Here is a 19028-nt window from a genome sequence, read left to right as displayed (position 1 = left end):
CCGAGAACCACACTTGGAGAACTATTGATGTAAAGGAGTCCTGGGGAGCTTTGCTATAATGTGGCAGCCAACTAAGGTTTTACCTGATAACTTAATATTTTAACTCTCCCAGGAATATTTGCATCTTCAGAAAGGAAGCCTGAAGGTAGAACTTTCAAGACCCAAAAGAAAGATTTTCTAATGGTTACATTTTAGGCCCCTTGACAAGTAATGAGAAAAATATTTTTGCTCGGTAGTCCTATTCAAACGCCTAGCAAATGTTTGTTGAATTACGCACCTTGGATCAAAGGTATAATCTTTATGCTGTGGATTCCAATCTCAGGCCATAATCACAGAGGCAAGAAATAGAACATTCTTTATCTTTCTGTAACTCAACTAAAATTCTGTTTCAATCCCCCATTCTGCCAAGGTGCTGGAAACTTTTGTGTGTGTGTGAGGAAGATCAAGCCCTGAGCTAACATCCATGCCAATCCTCCTCTTTTTGGCTGAGGAAGACTGACCCTGAGCTAACATCTGTGCCCATCTTCCTCCACTTTATGTGGGACGCCTGCCACAACATGGCCTGACAAGCGGTGCGTCGGTGCACATCCCGGATCCAAACCCGGGCCACAAGCAGCAGAGGGCTCACACTTAACTTTGGGGCCGGCCCCAAAGTGCTGGAAACTTAATCTCAGTCAATTCGGAGTCCAACCTCTCCTTCCTCTGGGTTCCACCTGTATTAGTTTGCTAGGGCTGTTACAACACAACTCCACAGACTGGGTGGCTTAAACAACAGAAATTAATTTTTTCACAGTTCTGGAGGCTGGGAAGGCCAAGATCAATCAAGATGTCAGCAGGATTGGTTTCTTCTGAGGCCTCTCTTCTTGGATTGTCTGTATCCTCACATGGTCTTTCCTCTGTGCATGCGCATCCCTAGTGTCTCTTTGTGTGTCCAAATCTCCTCTTCATATAAGGACATCAGTCAGATTGGATCAGAGCCCACGCTCACAGCTTAATTTTAACTTAATTACCTCTTTAAAGGCCCTATCTCCAAATTTAATCACATTATGAGGTACTAGGGATTAGGACTTCAATATGCGAATTTTGGCAGAGGAGTGTGGGGACACAATTCAGACCATAACACCATCTGAGATCCAGAGAGTTTGTACATTGCCAAGGCTGGAGGGCAGTAGCTCAACTGCTGGTTGTCAAGGCTGCCCTCTATCAATACTGGCCTCTCCTGAGATGTCTTCCTTCCCTTCTGGTCTTCAGTAGTTGGCCCATGCAGGACTCACTTGAGTTGTCCCTCATCCATGGCTGCAAGGCTGCTTCTGTGACACACTGGACCACTGGAAGTGCCAGGAGGTGGGCTGAGAGCTTCCATTATTTCTGTGCCCCCTGCCGTGGCCTTCCAGAAATCACTCTACTCTGCCTTTGCTGGGATGGGTACAGCGGAGCTTGGTGAGGCTGTCGCAGGCCTCTCACACACATACTCTTGAGTCTCGTCACCTGTCTGGACTTCAACCCAGATATGAGACACAGGTCCACTCTCCTCCTCAGGTCATGTCACCCCATCCCTACCTCAGGGCTTACTGGGTAGGGGATGCAAGCAGTCAGAATGCAGGATCCCTGTCTCAGACCACCACATCTAAGCTCTCATGACTTCTCTCACAACCCGAAGTCCCACCCCCACTAGACAGGGAAAACCTTTTTCTTTTCTTGCGGGCAGGAAGCTTTGTTTTATCTCAACAGGTATTCTCCCAAGCATATTGTCTGTGCCTCAGCCCTTTGCATCCTCCTGAGTTGCCCAAATCTTTTGAAACTCAAAGCCTAGGATTGTCTTCTTTCCCACACCGCTCCCCCTTCTTTTCTGCCAAGAATTCCTTCTCTGAGGCAAAATGGCTAATTGAGCATGTGGAGGTAGAGCTGAGGTAACAGGAAATAGGGCTGGTAAAAGACAGCAGTATTTCAGAACATACCCTCCCATGTTTAGTTGATGCTTTAACTGGTGAAATTGCACCAAACGGACAATGTGGCCTCGCAAAAGACCCTTCATCAGCAGATTAGGCTTCTTGCACTGCCTGCCCCATGGAGAAGTTGGAACCGGGCACATCCACGTTCCCTTCCCCTTTTCCTTATAGCTGGCTCAAGTGCCCTCACACTGGCCAGTGTTGGGTGTCCATTTTGTGGCCTCAGATGACCAGATAACTGATGCACCAGGAACATCAACCCCCTAAAGGCAGTGTTTTGAATAACTGCTGATTGGCTTTTTCTCACCTTGGAGTTGTTAAAATGGCACAGAAGACTCAATGCTCTGCAATTTGCAACTGTTCATTAGATAGCCCTGTGGTTGAAAATACAGTATTGCCAAATATTCTGGACTAAATGGGAAGCAAATTTATTAAATGTTGTTAAATGTCTATTGTGTAGAATTGGCAAGGTTTTAGCATAGGTCAGCCATGGTTTTTCCCGTATTAAATCAGAAGTGCACGTTTGTGTTTCTTGTGTTTTTCAATGGCATCCTTTTTTTTTTGAAGCGCAAAATCCATAAATATTTGATATGGATATGAAAATATTCTTTCCCTGAAAGCAGAAGTATAGTCTATTTAGGTAAAATAAGAGACTATGAGAGTCGTGAAATTCCCATGTCTAGAAGCCACAGATAAGTGGATGTGCAACACCAAGCAAAAATGAGAATTTTGGATTACAGTCACAAGTAAACTGAAATTATTACTTCCATTTTTGTAAAGTCTTGAGGGTTTTATTATTAATTTTCCACATTATACTTAAATTTTTCATTATTTCAGTAAAAATGTAAGGTACTCTGAATTTTTAAGTTACTGTTACAAACTCTCATTTATTTCATAAATGTAAGTTATTACTTTCATTATTCTCAGTGAAAGACCTACAAAGGAAGTATAGAAAACCTTCACATTCCTGTTACATCTTGAATAACACCAAGATTAAAAGTCATGGTTATATCACCAGACCATCTTTTCTATCCCTGAGGAGGAAAAAAACCAAGAACCTACCAACAGCAACCTCTAATGTCCTTTTACAAAAATAGACTCAAATTGTCCTGATTATAGTTTTTAAAATTAAGTTAAATTTTTGCATTCCAAACTGATTCTGTCCTTATAAGTAATATTCTCCTTTTCATTTATAATAAAAGTTTATGAGGGCAAAATTCAAAAGTGATCTCTGACTTGTATATCTCAGCTATGTATGAAGCTAATTTCACTTCATGTTAAATTACTTATGGATTTGGCAGCAACTGTCAACAGGTTAAAGTAGTACATGAGTTTTCATCATAACAATTCATATCCTTCTCAAATAAATTTTGAAGTTTCAAAAATTATTGATTTGCCTAAGCCAGTTTAGTTCAACTAGGTTTTATCAATCTCTGCCTTCTATTCCAAGGGGAGAATCCAAGGAGAAAATGATTCTGCAATAAAATACTATATAGCTAATCCCATTGGTCCCTTAGGGAAAAAAAAGACTAGAAAGTTGGCTACCTTATTCCACCATCATTGCCATTAAGCAATGAAACATGCTCATTATATACCCAACCCCCATTCTCCGTCTGCTGTTTTCCTCCCAGGAAGTTGGCTCCCCTGAATCCATCTACAACATCCTTTCCTATCTCACACATGCAATGACTCATCTAATCATTTTTGTACCTCTCTTGGAGTACTTATTCATTTTTGCAGTTGTATTATTATTCTTATTGAACATGCCTTTCTCCTTCACCTGGTGATAAGCTCCTTATGGGCTATAGTCAGGTCCTGTGTATCTCCCAGCACAGTGCCCTAAGACTATAGTAGATATATGTGTTGACAGAATAAATGAATGAGTGAATGAGTGAATGAATGACTAAATGAAATTCTAGTACACATTGTATTCAATAAAATACATATAATATCAGTATATGATTATAATTAAGATGCAAAGAGAAAAATGAGTTATAAAAATTATACTACAGTAAATAAATGAAAACATCTTTTAAAATATTTGAAAGACTTCTTTTGTTCACACTTGGATAATGTACATCCTTCTCATTAAGATGTTGCTTCCTCATTGGTTTATGATGAAATATGAGTGCAATTTCCTGTCCCCTCAGCAGTGTAGGTTTCTCTTCTTGGTGAAAGCAGATTTATCCAGCTCCTCGGTCAACAAAATCGTCACCCCAAGAAACATGGGTAAGTATAAAATTGAAAAATAAAATAGGATTTTTAAGTAGATAACATATTTTTCATGATTGTTAGTAATGTAGGCAACATTTTATCTGGTTTAGTCTGTATAAATGTGGCAATGCAAAGCGTTATAATAGAGAGAAATAAGGATGACACATGGTTTCCTCTACTTTGAGCAGTGGTAATAGGATGTCAAAACGTACGTTTAGAAATAGTTGGGTAAAACTATCAAAATACAAAAGAGAAATGTTTATACTCAATCTCCTCTTCAGGAAACAGTATATTGGCAAACTGAACTAAGTGGTTAGGAAGAATTCTACCAGCTCCTGGCTCCAGAGCTGTCTGGCATTGTTTCCTCATCAGCACAGTATCCCCTAGTGATACTTTTTATACCATCAGAAATAATGTGAAATACGGAAATAGTATTTCAAGTATTAATGAGAATTAATAATTCTTACTTAATAAGTGACAATCACGGTGTCTGACACATAGTAGAGTCTTAATAAGTAGCTATTAAATTGATAAATAAAGGCAAATGTTTCCTGTAGTGCTGTAGGAAAATATGTCATCTTTTGATCATTGTCACCAATGATTTGTACTATTTTAGGAGCTGGTTAAGAATAGACATGTGGATTATCTTTTTTTGACATTTGGTAAAAATTAAAATCAAAATGAAAAACTTGTCCAAATTTCTCAGCACTGGTTCTCAATACAATTTTCTCAAAATTTGTTTAAAGTAGTCAAAATAACATCTGAAAAGATGTATGAATAATAAGAATTATGTATTCCATTAAAATCTCAGATTCACACAAATTAATCTAACAACTATTACCTGCAGAGCTCCCTATAGTATGTGAAATGTTACTGCACAAATTACACTCTGGGTGCCTCTGACTTCTCTGCTATGATCTGGGTAGATGGCCAAAGGTGACCTCCTTTTAGGAAATATAAAGAACAGCACAAAGGACAGCTACGGATTAGGTACATTTTACCGTCATTAAAACAATAATATTAACTAATGTATATGAAGGCTTACCATGTGCGAGGTTCTTTGCTTCATGTGTCATCTTATTTAATCCTCACAACAGTTCTACGAAGTGGATGCTATCTTACATCTGTGAAAACTGAAACTTAGAGAAGTAAAGAAACATACATGGTCACAAATACCCCAAGGGCTATTGAGAGCACTTCAAACAGTTTCCAAAGCCCACACACATCACCACAAGCCTCCACAGCCACTGCATCTGTAGCCCAATAGAGAAGACACCCAGTATCTGCTTCATCAAACCATTCAGTCTTGTGGTTGTGTCATTCAAGGCAGGAAACATTTTTACAGAGAAAGAAATTTATTCCATTGAGAACTTTATAAATCCTCCTAAAATCATTTTTTCCATTTTATTCATTTATACTTTTTAAGAGAAAATATGCATATTTATTGAGTAATATGGATAAAGAAGGAAGGGGCACCCATTTCCCGTCACCCAGTTCTTTCAGTCCTGGTCCCAAGGAAGGGTATTTTCATGGTTCAGGTGTTCTCCTCAGACACATTAGCCTAGTAATGGATGTGATGTCATGCACCCATCAGAGTTCCATCCTCTGTAGCTTGTTTTCTTCATGCATCTCAGACTTTTTTCTAGCATCATTTTCCTTCCTCACTTATATCCTTTAGAAGTTTGTTTAATGAGGTTTTGGGGGGGAAATTTTCTCAGCGGTAGTTTTTTTGGAAATGTCCTTATTTTTGCTCTGGTTTTGAAATTTGGTTCTGTTGGGTATATATAGGATGACATATATTTTCTTAGCGATTTGGAAATATCAGTCCACTGTCTTCTGGTTTATATTATTATTGTGTTGAGAAATCCTTTGTCAGTCTGAATTTCTTCCTTTGTAGGTAGACCATCTATTCTCTCGGGTTCTTTTTTCCTTAGTCTTTAGTGACCCACAGCTTGATTGCCATGTGTCTACATGTAAATTTCCATCTTTGTTTGTTTTTAATCCTATTTGGGACTTGCTGGGTTTCATAAATCTGAGGATTCCATGTCCTTCATCAGTTCTAGACAGCTGTCAGTCTCTTTTTGAACATTGCCTTTTCCCTATTTTCTCGCTTCTGTCCTTATAGAACTTCAATTATACATATGCTGACCTTTTCATTTTCTCCTCCATGTCTCTTTGGTATTTTCTTGTCTCTTTAACACTCTGATAATTTTGTGTTATTTCTTTAGTTCTACTTTGTAATATACTAATTCCTCTCTCAGCTGGAGCTAATCAACTGATTAGTCCCTGTGTCTATTTTTTTAATTTAAATTATTATATTTTTTATTTCTAGAAAGTCTATTGCAAACTTTTTAAAATTATGCCTGGTCATCTTTGTAGTCTCTTGCTCCATACTCATGTTTTCAAATCCCTTCTTTTATTTCTTTAAACATATTAAATATACTTGTTTTGTGTCATATGATCTATCAATTTTATCTCTCAAGCTTTTGTGGATCTGGCACTCTTCTTTCTTGTTTTTGCTAAATCTCACAAACAGTGGCTAATTTTCACGTGCATGCATACGTGTGTGCACATGTGCACACGCTCTCTAATGAACTCATATTTGTTAGAACTTTATCTGTAAGAATTTTTTTTTTTTTGTGAGGAAGATCAGCCCTGAGCTAACATCCATGCTAATCCTCCTCTTTTTGCTGAGGAAGACCAGCTCTGAGCTAACATCTATTGCCAATCCTCCTCCTTTTTTTTTCCCCAAAGCCCCAGTGGATAGTTGTATGTCATAGTTGCACATCCTTCTAGTTGCTGTATGTGGACGCGGCCTCAGCATGGCTGGAGAAGCAGTGCGTGGGTGAGCACGCTCAGGATCCGAACCCTGGCCGCCAGTAGCGGTGCGCGAGCACTTAACTGCTAAGCCACGGGGCCGGCCCTGTAAGAATTTTTGAAGCCTGGGTTGGGAAGCTTTCCTCAAGGGATGATTTGTATTTACTTCTGCCAGGTATCTAGAATATTTATTTTTTCATATCGTAAACCTTTATTTTTGGTGAATTCATTTTCATATTATTTAAATTACTTATTGTTTGTTTAATTTTGTTTCTATGAATTACTTTTTATATATGAGGAAAGAAGTAAAATCATGTCATTTCTTAGGAAGGCATATTTGCTCCATCTCCCAGCAAAACAGATGTTGGTCGGTTATCAGGATTCTTTACAGCCCATCCCATATAGTTTTTCGACTCCACTTTTGAACTTTTTAACTGTGATATAACATATATGCAGAAAAATGCACATATCCTAAGTGTACAGCTTGACAAATTTTTACAGACTGAACTTGTTCATGGAATCAACACTCATAGCAAGAAACAAGAAACAGAACAGTACCGAATTCTGAGAAGTCCCCCAGTGCCCTCTTCCTGTCAGTACCCAGCCCCTCCCCAAAGGTAACCACTACCTGATTTCTCTTTTTGTCCTTAACAATTAAATGTTTAATACAACACTCTACATTGTTGTTTGCAGCGATGCACACAGGCTGTGTTGAGAAGGAAGAGAAATGCTTGATGGTTCTTCCTGCTTGTCATGAGATATATATATATCTCATGTATACACACACACACACACACACACACACACACACATCAATTGAGATAACTATATATGTCTTTCTATTTCAACTTGACAGTTGGTCTTATTTACATTTTCTTCATGAGTGGTGAAAAATACTTAATTTCAACTTCAAAACAATTCACAGAGGATTCCTGAACTAAACAACAGACTCTTCAAAATTCAGCCTCATGACTCTAAGAACTGGGAGGCTATTTTCTTTTAGTGTGGTAGAGCGGGGTATTTGCTCCTTTTAGCCATCTATTTCTAAAATTGAGTGCAGGGAAAATAAAAGCCTGTCTAAATAAAACGGTTACATTGCCCATTTTAACTTATTAGAAAGAAACACTTTTAACCTTTCAAAGAAAACATGTTGACAGATACAGGGAAACATAACACATTGTCACTGAGGGTGAGAACATGATGTGAGATGATTCTTTTTACAAGTTTATTTGAAGCCCAGGTAGTCTAATAGAGCACATGAAAGTGTCGGCCTCCAGAAAGTGTGGGTTTATTTTATATCTAATTTGCAGAAATGATCATTCACAAGTCATTTTCTTTCATTAGAATTGTTACTATAGCTAGAAGACTTGTACTAATCTTTTGGTGCTACTGCTAGGTGGAAAATAGAAATGTTTTAAACTTTGATCAAATTTCTAAGATAGTTTTATATAAAAGGCAGAAAACAAAATAGTTAAGAGTCAAGAGGCTGTAGCATTACAACCTGGGATTGCTTCCAAGTTCTACCAAGATTAGGTAGGTAATTTGGGGCTAATTGCTTAATATGTGGCTCAATTCTTCATTTTTAATATAGGGTTATAATAAATAAATTTTAGTGAAACAATAATTACAACAAACATGCCTGCCATTTAATACGGTGCCCAGCACATAGAAAGCCCTCAATAAATGAATCACTACCCTGATTTCTGACAGCAGAGATTAGCTTGACCTGGTTTTTATTAGATGGTGTATACTCTTTGGTGCCTGTCTTTTCCTGTCATTCTCCACTATGCTTCTGAGCTTCAACCACATTATTGCATGTAGCAATAATTTGTTCATTTTCATTGATGCATAGATTTCAATTGTGTTAATATCCCACAATTTGCTTATCTATTCTACCGCTAATGGGCATTCCAGTTGGGGGAAATCACAAATAGTGCTCCCGTGAACATTCTAATTCTGCCACATGTCCTTTGGTAAACATATGTATGTCTTTCTGTTGAGCATATACCTAGAACTAGAGTTGCTGAATCATATGGTATGCATAAGTGCCAAACAGTTTCCAACCAGGAGTAAATAGGAGTTCCAGGTGGGCATATAGTTGTATCTTGTTGTGATTTTAGCTTGCATTTCCCTGATGACTAATGAAGTCGAGCACATAAATCCAGCGTTAATTCACTGTTGGCCTGAAGTTTTCGGGACCAAACTAGTGGTGTAGACTCAGACTCAGTTCCCAAGTGGGGACCAGATTCAGAGGCCATGAATCCTCACGGACTTTTTGTTATAGCTCCTCACAGAAACCAAGCTGGGACAGGGAACTTGCCAACTTTCCCTGCTATCTGCAAATGCCTGTAAAGTTTGTTATTTTATTATGTTTATTTTCTAGTTCACCCTTTGCTTGACGGCAGAGGCTCCTGGATCCCAACATGTGTGAGATGGTGAGGACCACTTCCCGCCTGCATGGGCCCACACTCTAGTTCAGAGGCTCTGGTTAGCTCCTCCAGATCCACATATGCCTCCAGGACACCCAGAGCTTTACTGCTCACTCACCTCCCTGATCTCAGCTCCCACTTCCTTTTTTTCCATCACAAAATTTCTTCCTTTCTGCAGGTTCACCTATTGATTTAAAAGACTATTTTTCACATTTTATTCATATTTTTAGGTGTGCTAAAACTAGAAGATTTTAGGAATTTTAGGTCTTTGTTTTAAAAGTGACATATATGTACTCTGGACATGGGTTACTCCACCAGCAGAATCCTGTGCCTTGTAATGGCAGGGCTCTTTTGTGCTTAGGGCTCGTTGACACTTGGAAAGGGGTGGTTTTGATGTCATCTAAGCCCCACAATACACAAGAAGAGGGCAATTCTTCCTTCCCCTGCATAGTGACTCTACAAAGCCTTCTGTGAAGATCCCCATCAGATAAATCATCCAAAGCACTTGGCCTCACTAGCAAAGGCATATAGACAGAAAATATATGGAATATAATTTCTCTACTCCAGTATGAAAAGAAGGATGGATTCTCTATTCCTATGTGAATCTATAACATCAGACCTTCAAAAAGACACTAACCTAATAAACTATTAGTATAAAGGTGGAAACTATTAATCACAAGATTTTACTCACAATTGAAAACATTCTGCCCTCTCTTTCACAAGAGCATGAGAAAGATAAAATGAGTTAGCCACAAAGGAAGTAAAGGAAAAACAGAAGAGGTACTATTGCTTAATCATTTATGAAGGTTCAGCAAGCTGCTATCTTTTAAAATACTGCACTTTATTAAATTTCTTGTGGGGTCGGTGGTTTAGTGGTTAAGTGCACGCACTCTGCTACTGGCAGCCTGGGTTCGGATCCCGGGGGCCGACGGATGCACCGCTTGTCCGGCCATGCTGAGGCCGCGTCCCACATACAGCAACTAGAAGGATGTGCAACTATGACATACAACTGTCTACTGGGGCTTTGGGGAGAAAAAAGGAAAAAAAAAAGGAGGAGGATTGGCAATAGATGTTAGCTCAGGGCTGGTCTTCCTCAGTAAAAAGAGGAGGATTGGCATGGATGTTAGCTCAGGGCTGATCTTCCTCACAAAATAAAAAAAAAAATTTCTTGTGACAATGTTTTCATGGCCAATAAGCTGATTTTGAAAGTGCCTTACACCTAGATTGCATATGAAATTAAAAACTTGAAATCACATAACTGTACACTGTATCATATGCTCAAAAGCATTTACTGATTACCAACAAATCAATGAATTTACCATCTTTTTTATTAGCTCTTAAAATGACTTTTCAACTTTAGTTTTTTGTTCTTAGATCATGTCCAGTGAGAAGCAGAATTCCCTCTAATCTAGCATCCCTTGGATAATTCTTATTTGAAAGACGTAAAATACCTCAGCTTGATTTCACTTACTGAAGTCAATTAGATCATTTTCCCTTTTTAAATACCTTCATTATAATTGAATGCATTTTTGACATCTTCAATAAATGACATGAAAGATTGTTTCAAAATCACTATGTATCTTTTGAACATCTAAACTATTCTAGTTCATCTTTTATTACAGAAACAAAGGCATTTTAAAAAGAGATGTCAATCTCTGTGAAAATAAAGCCTTATATATTCATGTTTGCACCAATCTCCTCTGAGTTTCATGAAGAAAAGGAGAGTGGAGACAGCACTCTATGAAAGCTGAGAGATAACCCGGTTGATCCTTGGAGAGTTCTTCGTCGGCATTCTGTGATAATGAGCACATGGACTTCAGCTTATTAAAATCGACTGACCACTTTATCTAACTGCCAGGAGCCTGGATTCTGACTTCCAACCATTGACATCTGTGTGAAAATTGATCTACATCCACCCTTTAAAAGCGTTGATGAATTAATCAGAAGCTTTCAAAGCAAAGAAAAATGGAAGAAATCATAGTAAAAGTGAATTAGATGTTGAAAACAAACTACAACGAGGCAAAGCTTACCTTGCTATTTATCTTCTAAGAACCAATGTAATTGCTACCCTAGAAAGAGAAAATGAACAGCACATGTATTGAAGAACAGCATGACCTGGATCACTATTTGTTTCCAATTGTTTATGTCTTTGTGGTCGTAGTCAGCATTCCAGCCAATATTGGATCTCTATGTGTGTCTTTTCTGCAAGTAAAAAAAGAAAATGAATTAGGAATTTACCTCTTCAGTTTATCACTGTCAGATCTGCTGTATACGTTAACTCTCCCTCTGTGGATTGATTATACTTGGAATAGAGACAACTGGACTTTCTCTCCCACCTTGTGCAAAGGCAGTGCTTTCTTCATGTACATGAACTTCTACAGCAGCACAGCGTTCCTCACCTGCATCGCTGTTGATCGGTACTTAGCAGTTGTCTACCCTATGAAGTTTTTTTTCCTAAGGACAAGAAAATTTGCATTCATGGTCAGCCTATTTGTCTGGGTATTGGAAACCATCTTCAATGCTGCCATTCTGTGGGAAGACGAAACAGCTATCGAGTACTGTGATGCCAAAAAGTCTAATTTTACTTTATGCTATGACAAATACCCCTTGGAAAAATGGCAAATCAAACTCAACTTGTTTAGGACGTGTGCAGGCTATGCCATACCTCTGGTCATCATAATGGTTTGCAACCGGAAAGTCTACCAAGCTGTGCAGCACAATCAAGCCACAGAAAACAGCGAAAAGAAGAGAATCATAAAACTACTTGTTAGTATCACGTTGACTTTTATCTTGTGTTTTACTCCCTTTCATGTGATGTTGCTGATTCGCTGTATTTTAGAGCGGGATGTGAACTTCAATGAGCGTCTATTTGACCACAAGCCTGGGAAGCAGACTTATAAGATGTACAGAATCACAGTTGCGTTAACAAGTTTAAATTGTGTCGCTGATCCAATTCTGTACTGTTTTGTAACTGAAACAGGAAGATCTGATATGTGGAATATATTAAAATTCTGTACTGGGAAGCTTAGTACATCACAAAGACAAAGTAAAAGCACAATTTCTATGTCTACAAAAGATACTGTGGAATTAGACATCTTGGAATAGAACCAGGGAATTTTTTTAAGGTACATAATATCGAATCACCGAGATTACGTTTTGAAAAGGAAATCTAGCATGGGAGGGGACTAAGTGTTCCAAGTGAGTGAATATTTTAATCTGCTCCAATGGAAATATTTTTAAAGTGCACTGTATAGCTCCCTGACTTTTACTGAATGAGTATTAAATAAAATTTCATATTTTCCTAATGACTCAGGATCATTATTGTTGAATGATAATTGTCTGTATCTGTGCTATAATCCCTCAGAGGTTAGTAAAATGGATGGAACTGTGTGTCTTGAAATCAGTGACCTTCGTATCTGGTTTTTATGATTTTTCTCAGTCTTTCTATGAATTTCAGGCTGTCAGCTATCACTTCTCCCAACTGTAGGTACCTGTCTCCAACAATTCCAACTGCTAAATACTGCTTCAAATCTTCTCATTGTTAACAAATACTTATTGAGCCCACTCTATGTACCAGGTTTTGTGTTAAGTACTGCGGTTACTTAAGAAATGGTCTCATGAAGCCTTATGAAGCGCACATCAGTTTGGAAACCTAGTCACTGAGTTGCAAGACTTCTTTATAAAGTAAATCGTCTCTGAGTGGGAGTCTGAAGGCCTCTTCCATGACACAAAGTACATGAGCTTCATGAAAGCTCTTTCAGCTGCTCAGAGACCTTCTTTCTTACCAGTCACAATATTTCTGTTTGATTTTGATTTTTTTTAAATTTGCGATTGAGTACAACCGAGTTGAAAATATACCAGAAGTCTAATGTCTGCACAAAAAGACACATTATAGACAAAAAGGACATTCATTATATTAAATCTTACATTCAGAGACTTCTTTTTGGACTTAAAATATTTAGAAATGCTTGATATAATATATTATTTTATATTTATAATTTCTCACTATGGAAATTGCTCTGCCTAGTTTTAAGTAGGCATTTTTCCTAACCAAAATATTTTTTGAGATTTTTTAAAGATTTTTTTTATCTTACTCTCCTTTTCTCCTCCTCTCCCTTCTCTCTCCTATCTGTTCCTTCAACTCCTCCCCAAATGATCAGATAGCAAATGTCTTGGTACTATCTAGTGCCCTCACATTAGAAAACAAAAATCCTGATAGCAAGAAAGACTAACAACCTTTCAATAATGAATTTCTAGACACAGTGAAAAATCAGAGAGTGCGCAAGCTGACTGCATTTTCCACTTGTTTTCCATGATGGTTTGAGTACACGAGAGAAAACCACCTTACTCTGAGGCCAGCTGTGCAGTCTCCGTTCTTTGCATTTTTCTAGTCATAAAGTTTTTAGAGAATTAATAGATTCTGGTCTGGACACTCTGAGATACACTTACATATGCTTAAAGGCTAAAGATGCACCATTAAAATGAAGAGTACCTAAAACAGTTTGGGCTGTTTGGTTGATTATTGGTCAATTATTGGCAGCCTGTGAGTTGATTACTTGTAAAAGTAAAAGATCCAGAAGCAATTTTGCCCACAGATGGAAACTCAGATGCAGGTTAAGTGTCTTGTCCAAGGTGACACAGTTAGCTGGAGGCAGAGCCAGGCCCTGAACGCAAGACTCCTGGTTTCCCTCCAGAGTTATTTTTCCTTCTTTATGGTTTTCTTTCTTTTTTTTTTTTTTTTTAACATTTCCAGCATTTCTTTCTTTAGGGATGAAAAAGACATATATGCATGAGGAGTTGTTCAGGATAGTCACTGGATTTAGATCAGAATAAGGGAAAAAAGGAGAGTTCTTTCATAACTAATTCCTCTAGAAATATAATAAGCGATATAGATAGTAGATAAACTGATCTGTTACAGAAAACTTATTAGGATTTTACCTCAGTTGGTTATATGAAGAGATTTGGCAAAGACAAACTTGTGGCACCCTTAATAAGAATATTCTATTTAACAATTAACCGCAAAACCATGATTTAGGATGTTGTGAGATAAATTCCAAAATGAACCAGGCTGCCAAAACCTTCAAGCTGCCCATCCTTCCTCTCAGAGCAGGGCCCATCATGGAGAATCCATGTCGGGAGGGTGCTCGTATGATTTACAGCAAAGCGCTCCAGACATGATCTAAAGTTATCTGCAATCCCAACACTGTAAAGTTAATCTTTTAGTTTTGAAAGGCTTTTTAGGTTCCTAATTAAACTTCCACATTAAACTGAAAGTACTTCTGGAAGGAATAAGACCTTGTAGCTATTATTACCTGGAACTTTGTTGTCAGAAGACCTGGATTGGAACACCACCAATCTTCCACTTACCAGCTGTTTGACCTCAAAAAATGTTTGTGCTCTCCCTAAGGCTCGGTTTCTATAAACTGCAGGAACAATAGTACCACATGTTTTTAACAAGTAGATGTGAAAACACTTTGTAAACTGTGATGAGATTTCTAAATGTTCATTATTCCTAGTTATTCTCATCTTTACTTGGACAGCTACCCAAGAGACAGAACAGTCCCTGGAGAGACACTGGGGCTAGGAATGTAGCAATGTGAGCTGGTAGGAGCTGGCTTCCGCACACCACTGCTGTGAGTGCTTCCTCCAGGTGGTTGAACACATCCATTAAGCTAACTTGAGGGCGTCATTGCTCCTGGCTCCGTGGCACATTCTCAATAGTGCCTGCTCCTAGGAGTTCACAATGCTGAGGAGACACACCATATGCACATCACCATAAACAGATAGGTAGATATCCATTTCTAAATTGTTTAAATTTTTGACTTTTTATTTACTTCATTCAGAATGTTATTTTTCATTTTAATGAAATCAATTAGATATCTTGGATAGGCCAGTAAAGGACTGAGAACAGGTTTTTATATCCTCCATTTTCCCTACCTAGTCTGGGGAAGCTTCCTGAGTGAAGGATAAGTTAAAAGATGTCAAAAACAACCACCTCGTTTCATTCAAATTATATAGCCTCATCTCCCCAGGAACATCCTGAGGACATCTGCTTCCCCAACCTGATTTATTCCTTTTTCTCTTTTTAATTTAAGCTAAAAATTTTCCCCAAGACATTATATTTCCATTCTTTAATGTTATGAGCAAAGAAACAACTATTTACTAATTGCCTCTGTTGACTTTGTGAACTTGATTTAATTTTAATTAGACGTACCAATTTTGAAATAGAATTTGGGATACATTGCATATAGGCGTTTCTTTTTACAACACTTTTATCTTGCCCTGGGCTTTTTTTGCCCAGTCACCACTGTCATCATTCTGTCATTTATGCATGGGGCCCCTGTTCTTTTCTGGCTAAACTCATCTACAGGTTGCCATGGAAATACAACAGCTACTATAAAACCCTGACCCAAGAAGGCCTTTGTGTTAATAGACTTCTTTGTGTGGTCCATCGGATGACCCTGCCCTGAATTAGAAGGCTGTTCCTCCAATCCACACACCCACACACAAATAACACATATTCTTAGACACACACAAACGACCTGTCCTATCCCACAAAAACAAACAAACAAAAAAATCTCTGGGCTGTTTTAGCACCTGCTTGTACTGTTTTGTAAGATGTCTAATATCAACTAGTAGAACACATATTACCTCCTTAACTTCTGGAATAATGCACCATGTGGGTGTTTTCATTTTCTTATTTACTAAATCAGCAGCCAGGGAGACATTGCTGAGATTCTCCCTGCCTACCCCTCCTCTCTTCCTCCTCCAGCCAGAACTGGCTGCCAAGCAAGCTGTGGTAAGAAAACTTATCTCAGCATTTTTTTCATTGCTCTACTATTCTGGAAAAATCCCGTTCTGACTGAGACGTTTTATTTACATCTCCTGGACAGACACCTTCGAGGGAAAATAACAGAAGTTTAATTTAAAAGAAAGTAGGAATGTCCAATTTTGTTCTTTGTTTATAGTGTAAACACCTGATTCAGTTCAAGTTAAAAGAAATTTTTTGACTGCTATTATTTCTTTTCTTCTTTGGCATTTCATACAACTTAAAGATGGAGCACAACGTGATTAAGTTCATGTTATTTAGTTGCATTAGCTGAATGCCCCTTGTGTGCAGCAGTAAGCTGACAATGGCAAAATTGAGCCAAATGTGGGTGAGAGGGAAGTGATGTGGGAGTTCAGATTCCTCTTCTCCTCCAAAGATTCTTTTCTTACTCCATCATTTGTTTCTGGCCAAGAAAAATCACACGGGGGCTCTGTCTGTGACCACTAGGTGTCGAGCATGTTCTATTCAGAACCTTGTAGATCGTGGCTAGCTGCCACTCCCAAAGAGCAAAGAGTAGCTTAGGGTGACAATTTTCTATCGAAGAAACAAGAACTATCTCCAATGAATTGGAAATGAATGGGGGGAAATGCTGATATTCAGTTTGCATCATTTATTGCTATGTTTTCTGGAAAGCTCAATAATCATCACATAATTTCATTTGGTTTAAGCCTCATATGTAATTCCAGTATTTTTTTTCAGCCGGTTAAAATTAGTTGGTCTGCATGTAAGAGAACATGGATTGAATTGTGCAATTCCTGCAGGATTGTGGATATAATACTAGTGACTTGTTCTTATTTAGTTATGTTACCCATATAAGAAAATACTGGCCACTCTTCACACAAACAGAAACATAAAACATTTAAGCTATAAGCCGTTTGCAATTTTGTCTACTATGTTGAAATTATTATCTATGAAAGTTAAGATATAATTCAATATATGTAAGATTTTTAATTTCTAATTTATTATTGTTAGATCTCAGCTCTAAAAAATTACATTTTTTATTTTGAATTGTTTAAATCTGTTCTTCCCCAAAGAACAGTAATACAATCATATTCTAATTTAACAGCATTTGCATATCATTAAACATATAATGGCCTGTAATCAATTTTTCCTCTTCCTATAATTTTCTTAACCCCTTTATGAAACACTAGTGGATTTTTACACATTAAAAAAATAGGTTATGATTCCTCAAATAATGTCACAATTAGGTGTTCGAAAAGCAAGCCAATAAATGAATGAGCTAGGGAAGGCTCCAAATCATTGCTCAGTGCAAGCTTTAGAGTAAAAATATAAATTGTGTTATCTAAGAAATGTGTGCTCAATTAATTTCAAATTAAATACAATCAAGAAATCTTGTCAGTGACTTGACTTGCCAATGCTATGAAAAATAACTTCAGTTCTCAGTATTTCATTGATCTTTCTTGGATACATGATTGAACTTGTAAACATCCATCTAAAAGAATCCTTTTCAAAATTATTGTAAAATTTCTGGTCTTGGCTCCAAGACTATTGACAGTTACTAATGAATGGATTAACCTGGAAACCCTAATTTCTTTTGACAGTTAAATGATTCAAATGAAAGGATTGCAATAATGGACTAAAAAGTGCCTCTGTAGAAATGCCGCAGAGAGGTAACCTGTGAACCTTTAGAGCGTGCACATAATGAGGGCCAGCTCTGTTACGTTTTATTAGTGTTTTTTAAAAATACATAGAACAAAAAATTATCCTCTTTCGTGCCACTCACCCACTCATGGAAATGACACTCGCTGATGCTAAGGAAGGCTGTTTTGAATCTTCAGGATAATGCCTTCACTGTTTCTCTGGCAGGTCACCCAAGAAAGGAGAGGGTGACATCCTGTGTTCAAAAGGACTACAGGATGGGAAGACCTAATGCATTTCACACTTGTCCAGTCCTCCTTGGATGAAACGATTGCCAAGGCAAGGCAAGTCTGGAATAAGCATAGATTCTCCTTCTTGCTCTACAAATCTTTTTCTGATCCCTAAAAGAACTATTGTTAAGAGTATTCTCACTGGTAAACAGAATTGTTTGTTAAGTGAATAAATAATTTAACTCACGGAATGAACTAAGAATGGTGCAATTTCACACTTTGACCTACCCCAAGGGTTCAGTTTTTGATGTGTTTGGGACTATTCGTATTTTCAGTTGAAAATTTTTAAGATTTTATAGAAAAATAAGGGTAAGGAGAAAGAGTTTCCTTTCAGGAAAGCCGTTATTAACATATGTCACACTTTTTAAAGTAAAACAGACATTATCAATGATATTTTATTCATCTTAAATTGGTAATGACAGGAACTGTCATATTGATTTCCATCTGTCATTCCTAACTCATGAGAAATTTTTCTAGGATGTTCTTTTCATAAATTTTTAGTAAGATATCCATAAATTAACTTAATTTTGTTGCAGGCTATACAATGGCATGAGTCTCTGTTCATTGATTCAGTGCTACAAAAAGTACTGCTGCCTTTTCTTTAAGGCAACTTAGTTGTAACTCCCAGCCCACATATCACTAAGCTCTAGGAAATTCTATCTCAGTCATTACTGGGCTGTCCTCCTCTCTCAGGTCCACACCAGAATCAGGGAGGTTTACATGATGCTAAGAAAATGGAAGAGGGGACTTTCATTTCCAGTCTCTATCAATCCCCAGTGACAGTGACATCATCTAAGCTTTCAGTGGCCCTTTGAACCTCAGTGGTTCTTCGCTGCCTCCCTGACTATCCTGGAACACAAGGCTTATTGACAAGACTGGGTAGGAGCCCAGTTAGTGACTC

The 19028-nt window shown here is 37.8% G+C and overlaps 1 protein-coding gene across 3 annotated transcripts; it reads left to right on the top strand.

Moving 5' to 3' along the window:
* The first annotated feature begins 4097 nt into the window (after positions 1–4097).
* GPR65 (G protein-coupled receptor 65) lies at positions 4098–18263 on the top strand. Of its 3 annotated transcripts, none has more exons than XR_015556015.1 (3): positions 4098–4178; positions 7482–7597; positions 18066–18263. XR_015556015.1 is itself a non-coding variant. In XM_087447756.1 (3 exons), the coding sequence occupies exon 3, from the start codon at positions 11492–11494 to the stop codon at positions 12512–12514; it is 1023 nt and encodes a 340-aa protein (XP_087303882.1). In that variant the 5' UTR covers positions 4098–4178; positions 7482–7597; positions 11032–11491; the 3' UTR covers positions 12515–12714. The 3 variants fall into 3 exon arrangements, 2 of the variants coding, with proteins under 2 accessions (XP_087303882.1, XP_004426486.2); XM_087447756.1 differs by lacking the exon at positions 18066–18263 and adding an exon at positions 11032–12714; XM_004426429.3 differs by lacking the exons at positions 7482–7597; positions 18066–18263 and adding an exon at positions 11032–12714 and having other exon boundaries at positions 4104–4178.
* Positions 18264–19028: the final 765 nt, after the last annotated feature.

This window comes from Ceratotherium simum, chromosome 24 (assembly GCF_057802395.1).
Source record: "Ceratotherium simum simum isolate JZ-2026a chromosome 24, ASM5780239v1, whole genome shotgun sequence".
Taxonomy (NCBI): Eukaryota; Metazoa; Chordata; class Mammalia; order Perissodactyla; family Rhinocerotidae; genus Ceratotherium; species Ceratotherium simum.
The sequence above is the reverse complement of the archived record's forward strand: the minus strand, read 5'-3'. Positions and strand labels throughout refer to the sequence as shown.